The 17,914-nt window shown below is 39.5% G+C and overlaps 1 protein-coding gene across 1 annotated transcript in view; it reads right to left on the bottom strand.

The window, feature by feature from the left end:
* Positions 1–5,552: 5,552 nt before the first annotated feature.
* Positions 5,553–17,914, bottom strand: part of SLC12A2 (solute carrier family 12 member 2) — a gene marked incomplete at its 5' end in the record, with an annotated part of 100,429 nt that continues 88,067 nt past the window's right edge. Inside the window, 6 exons of the mRNA XM_025200394.1 lie at positions 5,553–7,442; positions 8,519–8,586; positions 11,684–11,819; positions 14,855–14,941; positions 16,576–16,687; positions 16,823–16,945. Of these exons, the coding sequence (XP_025056179.1) occupies positions 7,307–7,442; positions 8,519–8,586; positions 11,684–11,819; positions 14,855–14,941; positions 16,576–16,687; positions 16,823–16,945 (662 nt within the window). The remainder of the gene's footprint in view (positions 7,443–8,518; positions 8,587–11,683; positions 11,820–14,854; positions 14,942–16,575; positions 16,688–16,822; positions 16,946–17,914) is intronic.

Below are 17,914 nucleotides of genomic sequence, written 5' to 3'. Positions count from 1 at the left end.
CTCCCCCTCGTGGGTGGCCCCCCCCGCCTTCCCCAGCCTGTAGGCCTCTTTTTTTTTCCCCTCCAGGCTCTCCTGGATTTCCCTGCTCCAGCAAGAGGGTTTCTTTGCTTTTTTGCCCCCTTTTATGTACTGGGATGGTCCTTTTCTATGCCTGCAGGATTAGTCCCTTAAGAAACACCCACCCTTCCTGAACTCCCATCTCGTCAAGGCTTTTACCAGTCAGTCCCTCCCTAACTAATCTCCTGAGCTTGTTGAAGTTGGCCTTCCTGAAGTCTAGCACTTCCACCCTACTAGTTATCTTCCCCACCTTTCTCTACATAGTGAACCCTATCAATAGGTGGTTACGATCCCCTAGGTTACCTTGCACCTGCAGATCCCCCACCAAGTCATCCCCTGTGGCCAGTACCAAGTCTCGTAAAGGCATTTCCCCTAGTGGGAACACATACCTCCTGCGATAGGTGAAGGCCCTGTAAGGAGGTTAGAAACTTACGTGAATGGGCAGAACTGGCTGCCTGTTTCTCCCAGCAGATGTCTGGGAAGCTAGTCACCCATGACAACCAGGTCCTTTGAGCGTGCTGCCTCTGAGAGCTGTCTTGAGAATTCTAGGCCTAACTCGCCCCCCTGGTGTGGGGGTCTGTAGTAGACCCCCACTATCAAGTCCCTTTCACCCCAACCCCCTTGTAACCCGACCCACAGTACCTCAATTTGCCCTTCTTCCTGGTCCAAATTAACTACGGAAGATGTATATTACTCCTTAACAGAGAGCAATGCCTCCCCCCACCTTTTTCCCCCACTCTGTCCCATCTGTACAGCCTGTAGCCCTCAATGTCCACTGCCCAGTCGTGGGTAGGATCCCACCAAGTTTCTGTTAGCCCAACCAGGGTGAATTCTTTATTTGCAAGCAGGACTGCAAGTTCCTCCTGCTTGTTCCCCATGCTCCTAGCATTATTATAGAGGCATCTAAGCCCCCCAATTGTCTTGGGAGGCTTAGTCTTGTATGTAGAAATCTTGCCTGTAATAGATTTCCGGTGTGTACTCATTCTGGTGCACAGTTGCTGGTGGGTGTCTCCTACATATTTTCTATCAGGGCATTTGATGCACTGGATGAGATATATAATGTTTCTGGAGGTGCAGCTGTAAGATCCAGGAAGGGTGATGGTTCTGTTCTGGGGTGTAGTGGGGGTACTGGAGATATGTTGGTTGGTTTTGCATTTCTTGTCATGGCATGGTCTGGATCCATTTGGCGTGTTTTGGGCTGTAGGAAGCTGGCTTCTGGGGATGAGGTTAGCGAGGTTTGGTGCTTGTTTGAATTTACAAACCACTTTTCACAGACAAGCCGATGAACTTCACTTCATCTACCTCCTAGATACACAAACTCCTGGACTCAATATACACGTAGTGTGTCATAAATCCAATAACCTGCCTGACATCTGACTCCCCAGGTACCTCTCTACTTTTACCTGCTACATCCCCCTCCCAGGCTGGTCTCTAACCCCCTGACAGCTCAATTTACATTTTCACTGACTAACTTTCTTGCCTGCAGCCCAGCCTCTGGCTTCTTTACTATCCCTTCCACCCAGGAAGAGCACACACACCAACTGCAGATGCATCCTCAGCCTGAGAGAGGATTTTTAAACCCGAAAGCTTGCTAAGATATATTTCTCTAACTACTCAGGTCATCTAATAAAAGATATCAGATTGACCCCAAAACCTTGCCTATGTCCTTAGACCAACATGGCTAAAATCTACACACATACAAGTATCACAAGTTTTGCTTTGAACAGTTTGAGGAGTCGTTTCACAGAAACCCCTGCACCTATCTCCTTGAAACCTGGCAGGCTTCATGGCCTCAGAAGGGGCTACTATCCCTGCTGTTGTCATCTGAATCAGCCAAAAAATGACTAAGTTATAGGTATTTTAGCGATTCCCCATTATAGTCTATGGCCAAATCTCTAAATCAGTGTCAAAATAGTGAAACAGTTTTGGGCTAATCAAAATTGGGACAGCGATCCAAAACACCAAATCGAATCACCGTCCCTCCAAAATGGCCGAATCTGAATCCGAATCGGAACAGAGCTGTTTCGCACAGTCCTAGCATGAAACATATTCATTTATCTGGTAAATATTTTCATCTAGTCTATCATTCTGATCATCATCAGGAACCTTAAAACGTCCCATGGATTAGGGATGCTGAGTTCTTCAGCACTCTTGGAAAGGGCATAATTTTGCAAGCCTCATTCTTGGCTTTTCATTCCTTTCAATACAAGAGGAAGACATCCATTCTTAATAATGCCTGTCAATTTTAATTTTCAAGTTTATAAACTTGGGAATGTGGTTATTCTAGAGAAAATTTTAAATTAATTACAGGGCAACGATAAAAAAAGACTTTTTGGATGTTACTATTAGAAAGTAATAAAACTGTAGCCTTAGTATACAATGCAAAATGGGTAAAAAAAAAGTTTTGGGAATTCACTCCAAATTACCCCAAGTATTTCCAGTTGTTCAGGAGGGAAAAAGTACACATTAAGTTGCCTTTGCAGCTGAAGAGTCTTTTCACATATTCAGAGGCAAGCTAACAAAATTAAATTACTATCGTGAATATAAATTGAAGTATGTAGCTACCTCACAAATAATTAGTCAAACCTGAGGATCACCAGTCATCTCGTCTCTCACAGCCTATTGTCTTAACTTTCCCTAGCAACAGCCAAGTTCTGTACCTAAAACCTAAACTTCATTTATTATCACAAACTGCTTAATATCAAGTTAAGTGATATCTGCTAGGTGAATTTGCAGGGCAACATCACAATTAACTGATCAGTTATGTAATGATCTTCAATAATTATTTGCTATTTCTTTAATAAGGAAAATTAAAACAGGAAAAAAAAATATACTCATAAGACTTGTCAGGTGCTTACTTTGAGTCTGGGACTTTGAGGTAAAGCTAGAGCCTGAGTATAACCTACTTCATGTTCTATTCCCATGGTACAATTTATTGCATCAAGTGCATGTGTTCCTTCTGTGTACAGTAGCTTCTAGCATGTGCTTGTGAAATTGGAAGACAAGGAAGGGAGAAAGGAGGGTTAGAAGGTGGTTGTAACACAGGGGTAATGCCATTAAGGATGGACTAAAGAGGTTTTTCTGTGGGGTGAAATAACCTCTCCTACCTTCAGTTAAACATTATGCTATGTTAAAAGTTACAATCATTGTTGTTCTTCCCACTCATATTTTCCACTAAGTAAGTTTCACCTTTGGATATTAAATTAGCTTACCTAAATATACAAAAAGGACTAAGATATAAATTCAAGCCCCTCCAAACTTAAACCTGTGGCATCACCCTTAGTGAAGCAATTGGAACAAGTACCACTTAGGCACCTGACAAACATTAATCAATCATGTCTTAAGTAGCAACCCAGCCACAAGTTATTGCAATTATGATGCAACAACATAAGAATAAGCCACAAAGTTACTACACAAGATGTTTAATAAATTTGTACCTGGTTCCCATTGCGTTTTAAATTGCACATGTGGCCAGGCATCAGCTGATCAGAGCTCCCTGCCTTGGGAGCACACAGAAGCCCTTCACTCCCCTGTGCGCCTAAGTCTGGGAGTGCTAATCAGTTGGGTGCTGCTCCCAGCTGCAGGAGCACATCAGAGTAAACGGCTCCAGGGTGCCCCTGAGGTCGGGAGCACCAGTCTGCTGATCAGTGCTCCCTGCCACAAAGGGAGATCAGTACCCTTGATTCTGATGTATTCTGAAGGCTGGGAGCCACGGACTGGTTTGCTACATGCCAGTGCAGGGGAAACTTGGGATAACGATCCGACACCCGATCCCACAACCACGTCCCCTGCCATGCACAGGTAGCATGCCAGGAAACACAACTGTTGGGACTGTGTATCAGATGTCATGAATTTTCTGTCTATCGTTGCTTGGCCTGTATTCTTCTTGTGGTGTTCTGAGGACTGATCAGAATCAAACCAAATCAAATCAAAATCAGAGTTAAGAAGGAACAACAGCTAACATTCTTAACCCAATACAGAATTTCCTTAATAGGAAAGTAACCAAGCCAACTGACACCCTTCCTCAATTTGGTATAGGACAGGTATTCCATGAGAAAGCAATAACCTTTCCACCAAATCATTCATTAGCAGGGCAACCATTTTTACTAGGAGTTTTATAGTTTGTATTTTAAATACCACTATACCTTTGCCGTGCATATTTTCACACTTCACAAATGGTATGTCATCATGCACCTGCAACAAATGTCGATGCTGAAAAATACAGTGAGTAGATATCCTCCCCTCCCCAAAATAAATGTAAGTTTAGACAATTTTCTTGAATTCACTTCCTTTTATTGCAGTGACCCCCTGTACAAAGTAGCGACTGCAATATTCAAATGTTAAAACATTAGAAAAGCATTTTTGTGTGACAGTTACAGTACAGTTTTATCAAATATTACATTTTCAAATCCAGTGGATAACAAAATACCCACCAAAGCTCAATCTTTAAATTATCTCCATAGTTCATTTTTTAAATATGTAATATCAGAAAAGCATATAAAAAGAATGTATGTAAAAGTAAAGAAACCTAGACACAAACAAATGAACGGAACAAAAAAAAAAAACAAAAACAAATAAATAGTTGATTTCTTCAGCTATTGTTTCTCTTTCTAAACCCATAAAAAGAAATTTCATCTACAGAAATAATGAATTATCATGTGTCAATGAAAACAATTTGTATTTCAAGTAATTAACAATGATTGGAACTAAAAAAAGTTGGCGTCAAAAATCAAAGTAGAAATTGGACCGTCACTAGTTGACATCTGTTGCTAACAATTACAAGTAACTGCTGAATTTTAGTAGAGAGCGTTACATCCAATCTGGAAACTGCTGACCTGGTGTCTAGTGTTAGTGAAGTTTTGAGAGTGCATATGTGAAAAAGCATTCTACATTATTTCACAGACATTACCCGCCCCATCCCCATATGCATATTTAGATATATTTTATATAATTTTATACACATATATGCATGTATACACACACTTCATTTGGTTCTTGTGTTACAGATCACAAGCAATGGTTTCCTGAATGGGTAAAAAAACAAAACAAAACAAAAAACAAAAACTTTAAGTGTACCTGTGCACATTTTCAAGATAGCAGCACTAAGTCAATGCCTCACTGTTCATCTGTTTAAAATGAAAACAAAACAAGAGGAAGAGACATGGCAATGGTTCCACATTCACTGAATGAAACATCCTTACCACCCCAACAAGCACTGCAAAACCTGTAATAGACATAATGCTGCTGTTAGTTGCAAGTCTGATACCTTTTCTTCCTAGAAAGAAACAGCACTTTATTTTTGTAATAAGTTCTAGGAGAATTTATCTTCCCAAGGTCTACCCTGGCATTAAGTTAACTTCATACATGACAACAAAACATGCTGTCCTTCTAAAAATTTAAACAATTCAATAGATGCAGATCCACATTGGTGGAAACCAGCAGCAAAAAAAAAAGGGAACCCCAAAGGGGGGAAAACAACAAAAAAAAAAAAAAAAAAAAAAAAAAAAAAATAGAGGAGGAGATCATTTTGCTGTTTACCAGCAATGTATACTGCACCAGGTAGAATGTATTTTGCTCTCTCCATTTGTAACTATTTGAAACTATCTTGCCACATGACAACTAATAGCTTTGCCATTCAAAAAGGAACTATTACTGAGCATCTACATTTGTTTTTATGGTTAGCAGTAAAATACACCTTTTCCTGTGCATCAGTGAAAATCACTGAAACACTACTAAGTTGACCCAGTAATATACCTAGTATCAATACCAAAGGTTGTGAAATGTTTTTAGGTAATCCTTTCTTGCAAAAGAGACAGGAATTAAAAATATAGTTCACATTATTAACCTCTGCTTCAAGGCATAAGTGAAGTTTCTTGTGTAGGTATCCATAGTAGACTAAGTTATGAAGTAGTCAAAACACACGGGGGGGGGGGGGGGGGGGGGGGAAGGTGGGCACACAAGTTGGCAGTTTTCTTAAACATGAAAAGTGTGTAAAATACATATTGATTAAATCTAAAATGTCTAGATGATCAAACCTGAGTATTTAATAAGACTTAATCTGTTTTCTGAAAACTGAATGAATTGACCTAAAAACATCTCCCCTAATAACTAATGGTCCATTTAACCATTTGATGAAAAGTTTGAGAACTTTAGCTTTTACATTTTATATATCGGATGACCTAGTACAAGTCCACATAGTGTTTACTGTATTCTGTTAGATGGCATCACATAGCTCGTGTTTGTTCCTGAGCCTTATGTTAACCTATTTATTTATTTTAAATAAGTGACACCAAGATCTGAAGGTCAGGAACTAGGACAGGTCCTTCTTTGTTTAAATACAACCCCTCTCCCCCTCCCCCAACCACAAACTAGAATAATCCACATTTTTGTCAGCAGCCTAGAACAGGAATACAGTTTCATGTCAGAGCTAGAGAGTGAAGACTGACATGCTAACCTTCACCAAGGTAGCCAGTTGTACATGTTTCATTAATGGCAAAGAAGTACACAATGTCAAATTTGAGAAAAGGGTCCTCCTCATTTATCTAGTACAATTAATTTATTTTAAGTGGTACAAATTTAGTAGTACAAAGTTTGGGACAACATCATTATGAACTTGTTTTTTATTCCAACTGACCTGCCCCAATCCTCGCCTTTGTTTCAAATCTAACAGATATCATAAAAAAACAAACATTCTGAACAATAGAAAACATACAGTACTAAAAACTAATAGCTTGATGGAAGACCGAAAAGCAGCATTCATTTTATTGTAAGATGGAACAGACTAAAAACTAAAGGAAGTCTGACCTAAAGTCTTAGTTGAAGGCAGATTTTGACATTCTATATAAATTTATAAAATAGGGTGTATGGATGAAATTTGGTTAATTTCAGAAGGCACCTCAAGGCTAAAAGGCTTTTATAAATCTATAATCCTTTCATTGATCAAAAATAAAACACTTTTATTGCTGCTATTCAAGTAGCAAAGAAAAAAAAGCTTGTTTTTTTTGTTCTTCAGTCTAACAAGGAATCCTCCCCCATTAAGCAAGATTAAGTTACAGAAGATTTAGAATGAAACTGAAGATTTCACAACTTTAGAAATACAGTGACGTTCCTTGTGTGCTTTCAAGTCAGTGGAATAGTGAAAGAAGAGTCCTTTTGCCTTTGTGATGTAAATAATCTACAGAACATTTCAGTCACTCTCCTGTAGGCACAAAAGTACCATTTCATCACAGTTGTCTGTTGTGCAGTACATTTAGGAATAGAAAGTAAGAACACTCTGATGATTCCCACGAACAAGGAGGACCGGTGGCAGGTCTTTTGATAGAGCTTCTAACCAAGCCATGTATAGCGCACTAGATACTGCACTTTTTCTTGCAAGTGGCAAACTCCTGGAATTCAAAGAACAAAGTTTAAAAATGACAAACTAGTAGTAGTACTGTATCAGTGAGAAAAATAATTACATAAAAGATAAAGTAAACATTCAGTAATTTTCAGCCCACACTCCCGCCACTTTACTTTTTCTTACGAGGTTGTATTTAATGAATTGATACTTCTGAGCACGCAGAAGTTAAATTATCTTAACTCAAAAAGTCATTTAAGCAGTGCAGCCTTCTTAATTGCACTAAACTGCACTCTACTTCTGACCTCTGAGTTTACCTACCCACTCTCCCCACTCTTGAAATTGTGGCCTCCACTCCAAGAAACTTCAAGCTAGGGATCACCATTTCACTCAAGTGGATGACTCTCCCCAGATACGATTTAAATATTGCTTTTGTTTCTGAGTGCAATATCTTGGTATCTCATTATCCTTCTTACTAGACCCCTAGGAAGTATCCTCCAATTCTCACCCCACTGAAACCAGTTAGAACATTACATGTACTGCTCCAATTTAGCTTCCCCTGCTTCAGAAAAAACACAGAAAACTTTTTACATAAATTGTAAAAGGATAGACTATGCTACAGGAAAAAGTTTCTACACTGAAGGACTTGCAGTACAAGGACAGTTATCATAGAGATCTGACAAATGCATGGTAACTTTAACTTGAAGAAGCTTCAGAGATCAGGTTGTAAGGAGGAATTTGGAGATGACTGAGAGCAGGTAACGTACAAGGAGCAGAAGGCATGTATGAGTCAAGCCAAAATTACAGAGCATTATCTGTGCTAAACTGCAAACTACAGCACAACTCACAGATATCAGTGTAAGCTAGCTCATGTATCAGAAGCCATTTAAACGTGGTATCAATGGAGTATGCATGGACTAATTCATCCTGCTTCTCAGCATGGTAAACTACTTTCAGTGCTTAAGACTAGCTTGTTTGAAGCTTGATACCTCCAATACCTATTCCGCACTTATTATCCTAAATGTCATTATAGTGCGTGTCTAACTACGGCCATTACTCCAAATGCAAATATATAAAGAATATTTATATTTTTTATTTACACACAGAAAAGTCACCACTACTTACATTACAATTATATTAGCTGTACTTGAATGTTCTTTCAGCAGCTCATTTAGCCTAAGCTGGCGGTGGGTCTGTAAAAGTAGAAACCCACCCCCACAATAAATTCGTTAGGAAGAACTCTTTTTTAAAAAACAATTCAAAATGAAGTAGAGATCATTCCATTTAAGAAGCATGCAAGAGGATGCCTAAAATTACAACATCTATATTTCTTCTCTTTCAAGTTTTTAGCACCGTGCTCAGGTCTGTAATAAACACACTGCTTCAGGCCTTAAAAACGTTACACAGCAATATTTTCAAACCAAATCACAAGGTGGCTGATAGCAGGAGCTGTGTTTTTGTGTAAAGACCAGATCTTCCACCTCCACAGCTACTACAGACCTTCCAAAGTTCTGTCCCAAACTTTCCTCAATCAATTTCTAGTTGTAGCTATTGTGAAGTCCAACCTTCCAGCTCCCCCTGCCAAACTTCTGGCTACTAAGAGAGAAAGATATTTCAGTTTCTCCTTTGCCAAGTCCCTCTCATAGTAAGGTTCCACCACTCTAGCCTCCTTCAGCTTCCTAGATCCTAACTGGACAGCCTCTACCCTCTTATTCAGCCCTCACCCACAGCAATTTTTGTGTAAGTCTCTTTCCTCCAAGTCCCAGAACTTCTTTCTGTTAATCTGAATTCTTGTAGCTAGTCTTGATAACCTCCCTCTGCTGCTGCCTCCAGACTTTTGAAAGAGTAATGCACTGATTCACATAGAGGTTAGCAAAGGGGCAGTCCAGAAACTGGAATCCTCTACAGCAGAGCATGTATATGCATTTTACTGTACTTGCAAAATGTACTCTGAAAATCAGGTTTTACACCAGTAACTTCCACCGAGACCGTGCACAGTGAACATCCTGCACCGAAACACTGCTATAATCAGTTTTTGCATAACTGACTACTGTTCCAGTTCCTTAGGTTTCAGCATCCAAATATATCAAAACAAGAATCCAAAGCAGAGGAGGGTAAGTGGTGGAATGTACCCAGGGAAAAAGACTTTGAAAAACTTAAGCAACTGAACTGTTAAGTAACCTTTCTTCCCTGCGTGAACTCCACTTGCTTGGAGATTCTTGGGCAGTATACTAGTCAGAAGTGAGCACTCAGCCTTGTAAGGAGACTGGTTGCAGGACTATTTTACCAAAGGAGGCACTTGATGCACATCACTTGACTAGTGCAAACTGTCTTAAAAAGGAGGGTAAACAGTACCATGCTGCTAACCTCTCTTTTTGGGAGATATTTTAAGAGTATAAAGGTAGCCAGGACCTTAGTTATATGAGGTTTGGTATTGATTGAGAAGCCAGGTAAAGGCAAAGCAATTTAGTAGAGATTAGAGCAACTGAAACAGTCCCCAAAAAGGACAGGATAGGAAATTTTTATGGGGTAGAAACAGTTTTGCCTTTGTATAGACCAGAATCATTTCAACCATTCTCTAGTGTAGGTTGCTATCCAAGTATTTGCTGTTTATCCAGAGTCCCGTTGCTCAGAACAGATTAATATTCTATTTAGAGAGATTGCTAGACCCATTAGGAGTGAACGCGTTTTACATGGCCAGTTGTCTAGATGCAGGAACACTTGTACACCCTGCTGGCAAACGTTAGCTGCGATTGTGATCTTGTTCTTTGTTAAAAGCATCAAGAATATTTATAAGCACTGGTAAGGGCTACTGCCAGTCAGGAATTTAAGAAATCACAGGAAGTAATGGGGAAGCAGGTGGCTGGAAATCAAGCAGCTTGCTCCTGCTGCCTGCCCCCCCCACCTCTTGCTGCCTGCCCGTTCTTGTGCCACCCTATACCACTCTCTGGCTCCCTGCTACTGCAATCTCCCTCCCTATGTAGCCTCTGCCCTCACTCACCAACTACTACTGGGCCAGGCTGGTGTCATGCACCATACCCCAGGCTGGTGTGGGGACAGAGCCTGACAGGTCCAGAGAAAGGGTAAGCAGAGGGATTGGAGGTGGGAAGATGGGGGCAGAGGTTGTGGGTACAGGGCAAGATGAGAAGTGACAGCTGCCCCAAGGCTACAGGGCAGAGATGGGGAGGAGCAGCCACCCCACTGCCTTCTATTTTATTCCAAGATGAGGAGCTTTTCACCCTCTGCTCCCCATGCTAAAATGGGGGAAAGCCTCATCTTGGAATCAAGTAAATACAATAAAAGAGGTTCTCTTTCTGAGTAACCTCTCATGACCGGTGTCCCTGAAAAGTGACAGGGAAAGGGTGATGAAATTTGATCAAGTGCTCAGTGAAAAAAAAGTTTTCAGCACCAATTGATCTATTTTCAAAGTATCTCATTTTATAATAGACTCTGGCACTCTTCCTACAAAAAGCATGCATCCACCCCAGAGTCAAAAGAAGTGCTAGCCAACAACAGAAGCAGCATGCAAAGGTAGAGAATATAAAATCTGGTTCTCTCTCCAGTTTAATATTTGCATAATGATTCATGAATACTGGCAGTAAAATTGGGGGGGGGGAAGCAGACAGCTGTCTGACAAAACCAAAAATCACCAGTTAATCTCTTCTCCATCAAGATCTGGCAATTAAAAATTCTGAAGTGTAATGATACTGAAGAATACATTTTCTGCCAAACATGTTCATGCATTTCATCTCTGAGCTGGAGTAAGTTTGGCTGTTGCTTTCTTTCTTTCACCGGCAACCAGAACTAGGGAATCTGATGTGGGGTAAGCATAAACACTCCACTTGGCCACAAGGAATAATAATATTTCTCTTTGCAGCCTTAAGTGTTGGTAGAATAGTGTCAGAAGTCTACTTTATACCACCTTGGCTGGCTGCAACAGATCCATCTTTTGGGAGACAACTTTGTTGGGCATAGAGGTATCCAAGAATATCTGAGAGCATGTGAAAGGGATCTGAAAAACTTCTGTATTTCTCCTCATAAAATCCTGCAGGATTATATTGAACTGAGGGCAAATTTTATGCCACCCTTTAGGCAAAGCTTATGGCAGGATGATGGACAGAGAGAGTCTCAGGAAGAGAGGCTTTCTTCTCCGAATGTATTTTTGGAGAGCTGGTCTTCAGACAGTGATGACTTGCATCTCTCAAGTTTGGGAATGTGGCCACAAGTACTGATGAGTAATAAGGGTCCTGTGGGTTCCAACAATGCTAGCAGTCAGTTAAAGAACAATACCTTAGTTTTGTAAAGTTCAAGTTCATTATCTGTTATTCTCCAAGGCTCATCTTCTTTCATTTTATCTGCAACATCTTGTTCTTTATCATCTTCATGAAGCCTGAAAGGCTCTATCATTTCTTCAAAAGCCGCAACGCTAGAAGGATTTTTAACAAAAATCTATTTTTAATTTGGCTGTAAGTGCACAAATATAGAAAGTGATGCAAGATATGATTATTACAAAATTTAAAAAACCCAAATGCTTTGTGTAATGCATGCTTATTATTAACTAGTAGTACTGTCAACTATGATGTTTCATTATTTATACCTAGAAATTCAGATAAATTATTAATTGATGCACACCTAAAAACTACAACCATAGTTAAACAGTCATGGCACTGTTCTTCTCTGCCATATAATTTAATAAATTAATAAATACAAATTTTAGCTAGTCACAGAAGATTTCAAAAAATGTAGAATTTCTACATTATTTTCACCCAAGAAAATATTCTACATGACAAGAGTTAACTTGTGAATAGAGAGACAGAGCTATAACCATAATATTTGAATAAAAAAGCAAAACAAATCAAACAGCTGATGGCAAGCTATCAACTTTCACAGTTAAAAGTCAAAGTCCATAATGGCACTGTATTCTGTATATTAAAAAAACTACCATGGCTGCCTTAACTATGCCCTTTCTGCAGTTCTCTAGAGCAGGGTTTCTCAACCTTCTCCAGCCCAAGGCACACTTACATTAATAAAAATTTTCCACGGCACACGTGTTAAGGCATTCCCCATCCTCATACCTATTGTAGCTCATTGCTATGGCAAAATTCCATGGCACACCTATTCATTTCTGATGACACGTGCCGCAGCATACTGGTTGGGAAACACTGCTCTAGAAGTCACAACAATTTACACCCAAATCACTTAGATATTAGGCAAGAGACCTAAAGAAAATCTTAAAGTACATAAAATAGCAGCAAATCCGTCTCCTATAAGCAACACACATCCCAATGCCCACCTTGCCAACAGCAGCAGCAGGTTACAATACTGAATGGCAACTAAAACAGTCAGTAAAGCAAAGCTAGGCCAAGAAAGCTTTATTTTTCTCTGTTTTGACAAGTAGCCTTCATGACTGGCAATGTCAAATCCAAAATAGTTACTAAATGAAACAAATATGTAATGTTACTAACTGAATTAACCACCTTCTGATGTTATATAACATAGTTTTCATTCGAGAATTAGTTATGTATAACAGCTATGCATATAGTTAAAGGAAGCTTGTGAAGGAAATTGTAATTAGCACCTACAAAAGGATATTCAATATTTAGTACAATTTATTAGCTATCTTCAACTGTTTAATTTCAAGTAACACTTTCCAACCCCAACAATCACGTTCTAGCTTGGAGACCATTAACAGAGAGGGAAGGAAAAAGAACATTTTTCACTTTCATTAGTAGCATAATAAAAAAGGTTTTACCAAAAAAGAATGACAAGTTTCAAGAATTCAACTAAAACCTTTCTAAAAAACTCACTTGTAAGAAAGCTTACAAGACTTATTAGAAATGTAAGAAAAACTAAGACAGCCAATTTCACTCCAATCAATCAATCAATCAACCAACTCCAGTTAATCAATTTACCTTCAATTGATGAGAAATCTGAGTCCCTTTAAGTTTTGTTGAAAGATCTAAGGAATGCATTTTACAGTTTAAATGTGCCACAGATTACAGACCACATGGTTTCTGAAGGAAGTAAATCTTGGTGACACACCAAAGCCCTTGGCTTGAATGCACTCTTGAGGTTAGGAGTAGAAGTCAGCTGACTGGGGTTCCCAGCCCTGGGGTACATAAGAATCAAGAGCTCTAGTGCACCCTCAAAGTGGGGCGTGCAGACCTGCTGACTGGCTTGCTACTTGCTGGTGCAGGGGATCCCCGTGATCCTGGGCTCTCCTGCACCAGCAAGTAGCAAACCAGTCAGCTGATCAGCACTCCCCACCTGGAGGGCGCATTGGAGCTCTTGAGTGATGCAGGCTCATGATACAGGGCTCTCCCTGTACTGGCAATGTGGCAGTTGGGAACTGATCCCCAATCCCACAATCACGCTGCTTGCCACGCATGTGTAGCATGCCACGAAGCACAACTGTTGGGATCGTGTATCAAATCCCACGGTGCCTTTAACTGAGTGTCTGCCAGAGGCCTCAGGCAGCCAAATTATTCAAGCTTAAAAAGCTCGCTTCGTAAAAGTTTCTGTATAAAATTCCTTGGAGGATTCCAGAAAAAAAGTTTGAAATTGCACCTTTGATCTTTAAGGCTAAGTACAAACAATCAAAAAGCCCAAGACTGAATTGATCCAATCTTTGCAGGTTAGTCTAAAACTGTGTATATTAACACTGATAAGTGAACAGACATTTACTTTTGATTCTGGAAGTGCAGCCACATACCTGCAATGGCCCAAGCCAGAAGCTGGAGAGGGGGCGGTAAGGAGTGCTAGAGTATACCACTCTGCTCGGCTGGAGCAGACAGCTTGGGCCAAAGTTAGCCAACCCCACCCTGCCAGGAGGGTTTTGTAGGGGAGGTGCACAGCATCCTGGGATGCTGGGGGACTAAGTTGCCTTGAATCTGAAGGGGATCTTGAACAGAATTTCAATAAACTGATTTCATCTACATTGGTTAAGTCTGATACTACATTCATCAAGATATATTTTAAACAGATTTTGGGCATTTTGAAAGCAGTTTATGGACACTGAACTTCTGTTGTGTTACAGATTTCAACCAATTTCCAATCACTTATACAAGTGTGTGTGTAATTTCTGTCCCTATCCTAAATCAAGTATATTGATTTAGCCAGAGAATCAGGCACTTCATAACCTTAAATTTAAATACAGCTAAGACGATTAACTTCTGTTTCTTTTTCAGTTAGGACAGAATTACTTCAGTTTCTGTTGGGGGGGGGGGTGTGCGTGCATCTCTCCAATTACAAGACTAAGCCAGTAGTAGGATTCTTGACACTAAATCTAAATATGAATCTCATCTCTCATATTATTCTGAAAGACTACATCTTTGTACACACCAAGTTTAGTTATAAAAACACTCATTTAACATTTAGAAAAAATTCAATATTGTTGCAACTTGGAACAAAACATTCAGAATTTAACTGGAAAATGATGCATTTTACCAAAAATAATCTTACTTTTCCTTCTTTGGCTTTGTATTAATATCTCCAAGAACCATGATATCTGAGAAGTCTATCCGAAATTTGCTGAGTAGAGTAGCCATTCTAAATAGGAAATAAATAAAGTTGTTGTTGTATAGTACATTTTTAAAATGTATTTAAGCTATGTATTCACAGTATTTTAAAAAAGCACTTCAAATATTCTTAAGGACTTCACAAGACAAAATAGACAGACTGTGCCAAAAAACAAATCTGGGACCCAGTGGCCACATCTACACAGTGCACAGTCAGTATCTCATTTCATTACTACTGCGCTGTAGCACTGCATGGTAGGAAGTGTGACATGACACTACTGCACAGTAGTCATGAGCTACTGTGCAGTCAGCACCACCTGAAAGCCATTCAGCAACACTACTCAGTACTGTTTATACAAATACTAAATTACTGCAAAGTAACAACTGCGCAGTTGGCGTCTTGTGTAGATGCAGCCCCTGATAAGTGAATGGTAGGGAGAAGCAGGAGAACAAGTTAGAATTGTGCTAAAACCAAATATTTTCTTCAGATGTCAGCATACTTTGAAGGCTCAGTTGTAAATATTTGTAAAATAATTAGAAAAGATAAGAACTGAAGCTGTATAGAAACCTTCCCATAAAACCTTTGAGAAATGTGGACATGAGAGAGAGAGAGGTCACAAAGTGAACCAGAAGCCACAGCTTTATAAACAAAAACATGCATCCTCCAGGCAGATAAGTCACAAAAATGCTGTATCAAAGGATGCAGTTGGAGAATTGGTACAGCTTGATGGATTCAAGCCAATTCAGTTTTGGGGCAAGGAGATTACGTTAGCTGCATCAAAAAAGAGCCATAGACCCAAGCTTACTTGTATACCAGACAGCTGCTTTGAAAGCAGAAGCAGCTGACTTACAAACATGTGGAATCCCCAGTACTATAAATGTATCCTTAAGTTAAATGCCATGTTTTTCATAAAAAAAAGACATGAAAAGTGCTATGCCTTAAAAACCTACAGCAATTGGCTTTTATTGACCAGTGCCATAATAATAATAATAATCCATACGGACCAAATAAGGTGGAACCTTGACTGTCAGAATACACATGGGCTGCGTGCAGACGAGCGCGGATGTTTGGTTCCCCAGAGACACGTAGCAGCTGCACACCTTGTGCTGCTACTTGTCCTTGGAGAATGCCTGTGCCACATGTGCTCTGGTGCACAGCAGGTTACCCCAGGTGGGGTAGTGGAGGCTGGGGCCAGCAACTGTGCTGGCCCCAGCAGCCTTGGCTGTAGCTTCCCCAGGACCCCAGCTGAGGTGCTCCCGCAGCGAGGAGCCTAAAATCGGCAGCCAGACCACGACTCCCACCAGCTAGCCTCCGATTCTGGGCAGCGTGCACTGCCACCACGTGCGCCACCCCATTATTTTCCCCATGCACAGGAAACTCCTGAATGTGCAGTTTGCCACATACTGCACGGCCATGCTTATTTGGACACGGCCAAAGGGGTTATACAAACATTTGCGCATTACCCCAAAAGAATGCGGACACCATCCTAAATTAGGAGTACAATACAATCACGTTGTATGTTATATTAATTAGTAACAATGGATTCCCATTCTTCAATGCTCTCAAATATGAAAGGAAAAGCTTGTTAATAACATGTAAATTGAGCACAGCTACCACCTAATATCAAAAAACCCACAAACAGAACAGTTTTAAGGTTAACTTACGCTCTCCTGTCATGATCTATCCTGTTTATTTTTCCACCAATAAAAACTCTGATCTTACAGTCTTTCCATTTCTTCTTCGTTGTCAGAAGATAAGGAATCAACAATGTCAAACCTGCATTAGACAAAGAGTTAGGAAAAATCTTAATTTTAAAATGTTAAATTTTTACATTGTATGACTGAAAATATCTATCACCTAGTGCTTTCAACATCAGAACATTTCTAGTAACGTCTGGGTAAAATAACTTACCTCCATCATCAAAAAGCCACCAAACATCAATATTGTTTTTTCCTTGTTTCTTCTGAAACTGAGTACTAGAATCCAGAAGTCTTTGGTCAGCCAAGTTTAAGGGAGAAGAATGACCTTTAGAGTCTGGCAAATAGAGGGGAGAGGAGGGGGGGAAAAAAACAGGAGAGAGAGAAGTTGAAAAGGATGAATTAAAAAATAAACACTTTTGCTTAAGAACCCCCAAACTCAATTAAAGCATCCTGATTTATTTTTCAAATATTCCAAAGTTAGAAAAATATCTTGTAAAAAGAACCTGTCATTGCTTCAAGCTTGCTTAAGCAGAGTTGAAGAAAGTGCATACTAAGGAATATTTAAGGACTCTGAATCCTCCACCTGCCATTTCTTTGTTTGCCAGAAACAAACAGCAAGTCTTTGGTTGGTACAGTTTGGAAGACCCTTTCCCATCATAACAGCTCTGAGGATGCAATTAGAAACACTCAAAAATCACAATGAGCAGTCACTATTTTTCAGTTCTCAAAGGCTAGTGAGAATACCTCTTGCTCTAGCTTCACTAACTGCACCTATGAATTCCTTCCTTCCTTCAAGATTTTACCAAGGAAAAAAAGAAAAAACTAGCACTTCTGAAGTGTTATTTTCTTTTCTATAAAAAACATACAAAACCAAACTGTAGACAGAAACCATTTATTTTTTTACTTTAGTGCCTTCTGTACAGAATACTGACTTTTTTTTTTTTTTAATATGAATCCATTCAAAAAAGAAAAAAAAAACCCACCATAAAATATTGTTTAGTTCCTATAATTAAAGTGTACTTTTGCTTTAACTAACGTGACTGCTTTAAAGGGAAGTCAGAATGAAACAGACCAAGAGGCGAGACGAATGAAAAACCAACCTCTTTCCTTGGTCTAATATTTAAATGTGTGGAAAAACTAGTTATTTGATGTTTAACTTGGACTTAAATCTTGTATGAATTTATTATATCAAGTTAAATCAGTATGCTATTTTACAGAATACTGGGACTTCTTCCAAGCTGTCATCTTGTACTCCACCAGCTCAGCTTTTATACAGAGGTAATAAAGTAGAAATGCCTTTTTT

The sequence above is a fragment of the Alligator sinensis genome, unplaced genomic scaffold (genome assembly GCF_000455745.1).
Source record: "Alligator sinensis unplaced genomic scaffold, ASM45574v1 scaffold227_1, whole genome shotgun sequence".
Classification (NCBI taxonomy): domain Eukaryota; kingdom Metazoa; phylum Chordata; order Crocodylia; family Alligatoridae; genus Alligator; species Alligator sinensis.
The sequence above is the reverse complement of the archived record's forward strand: the minus strand, read 5'-3'. Positions and strand labels throughout refer to the sequence as shown.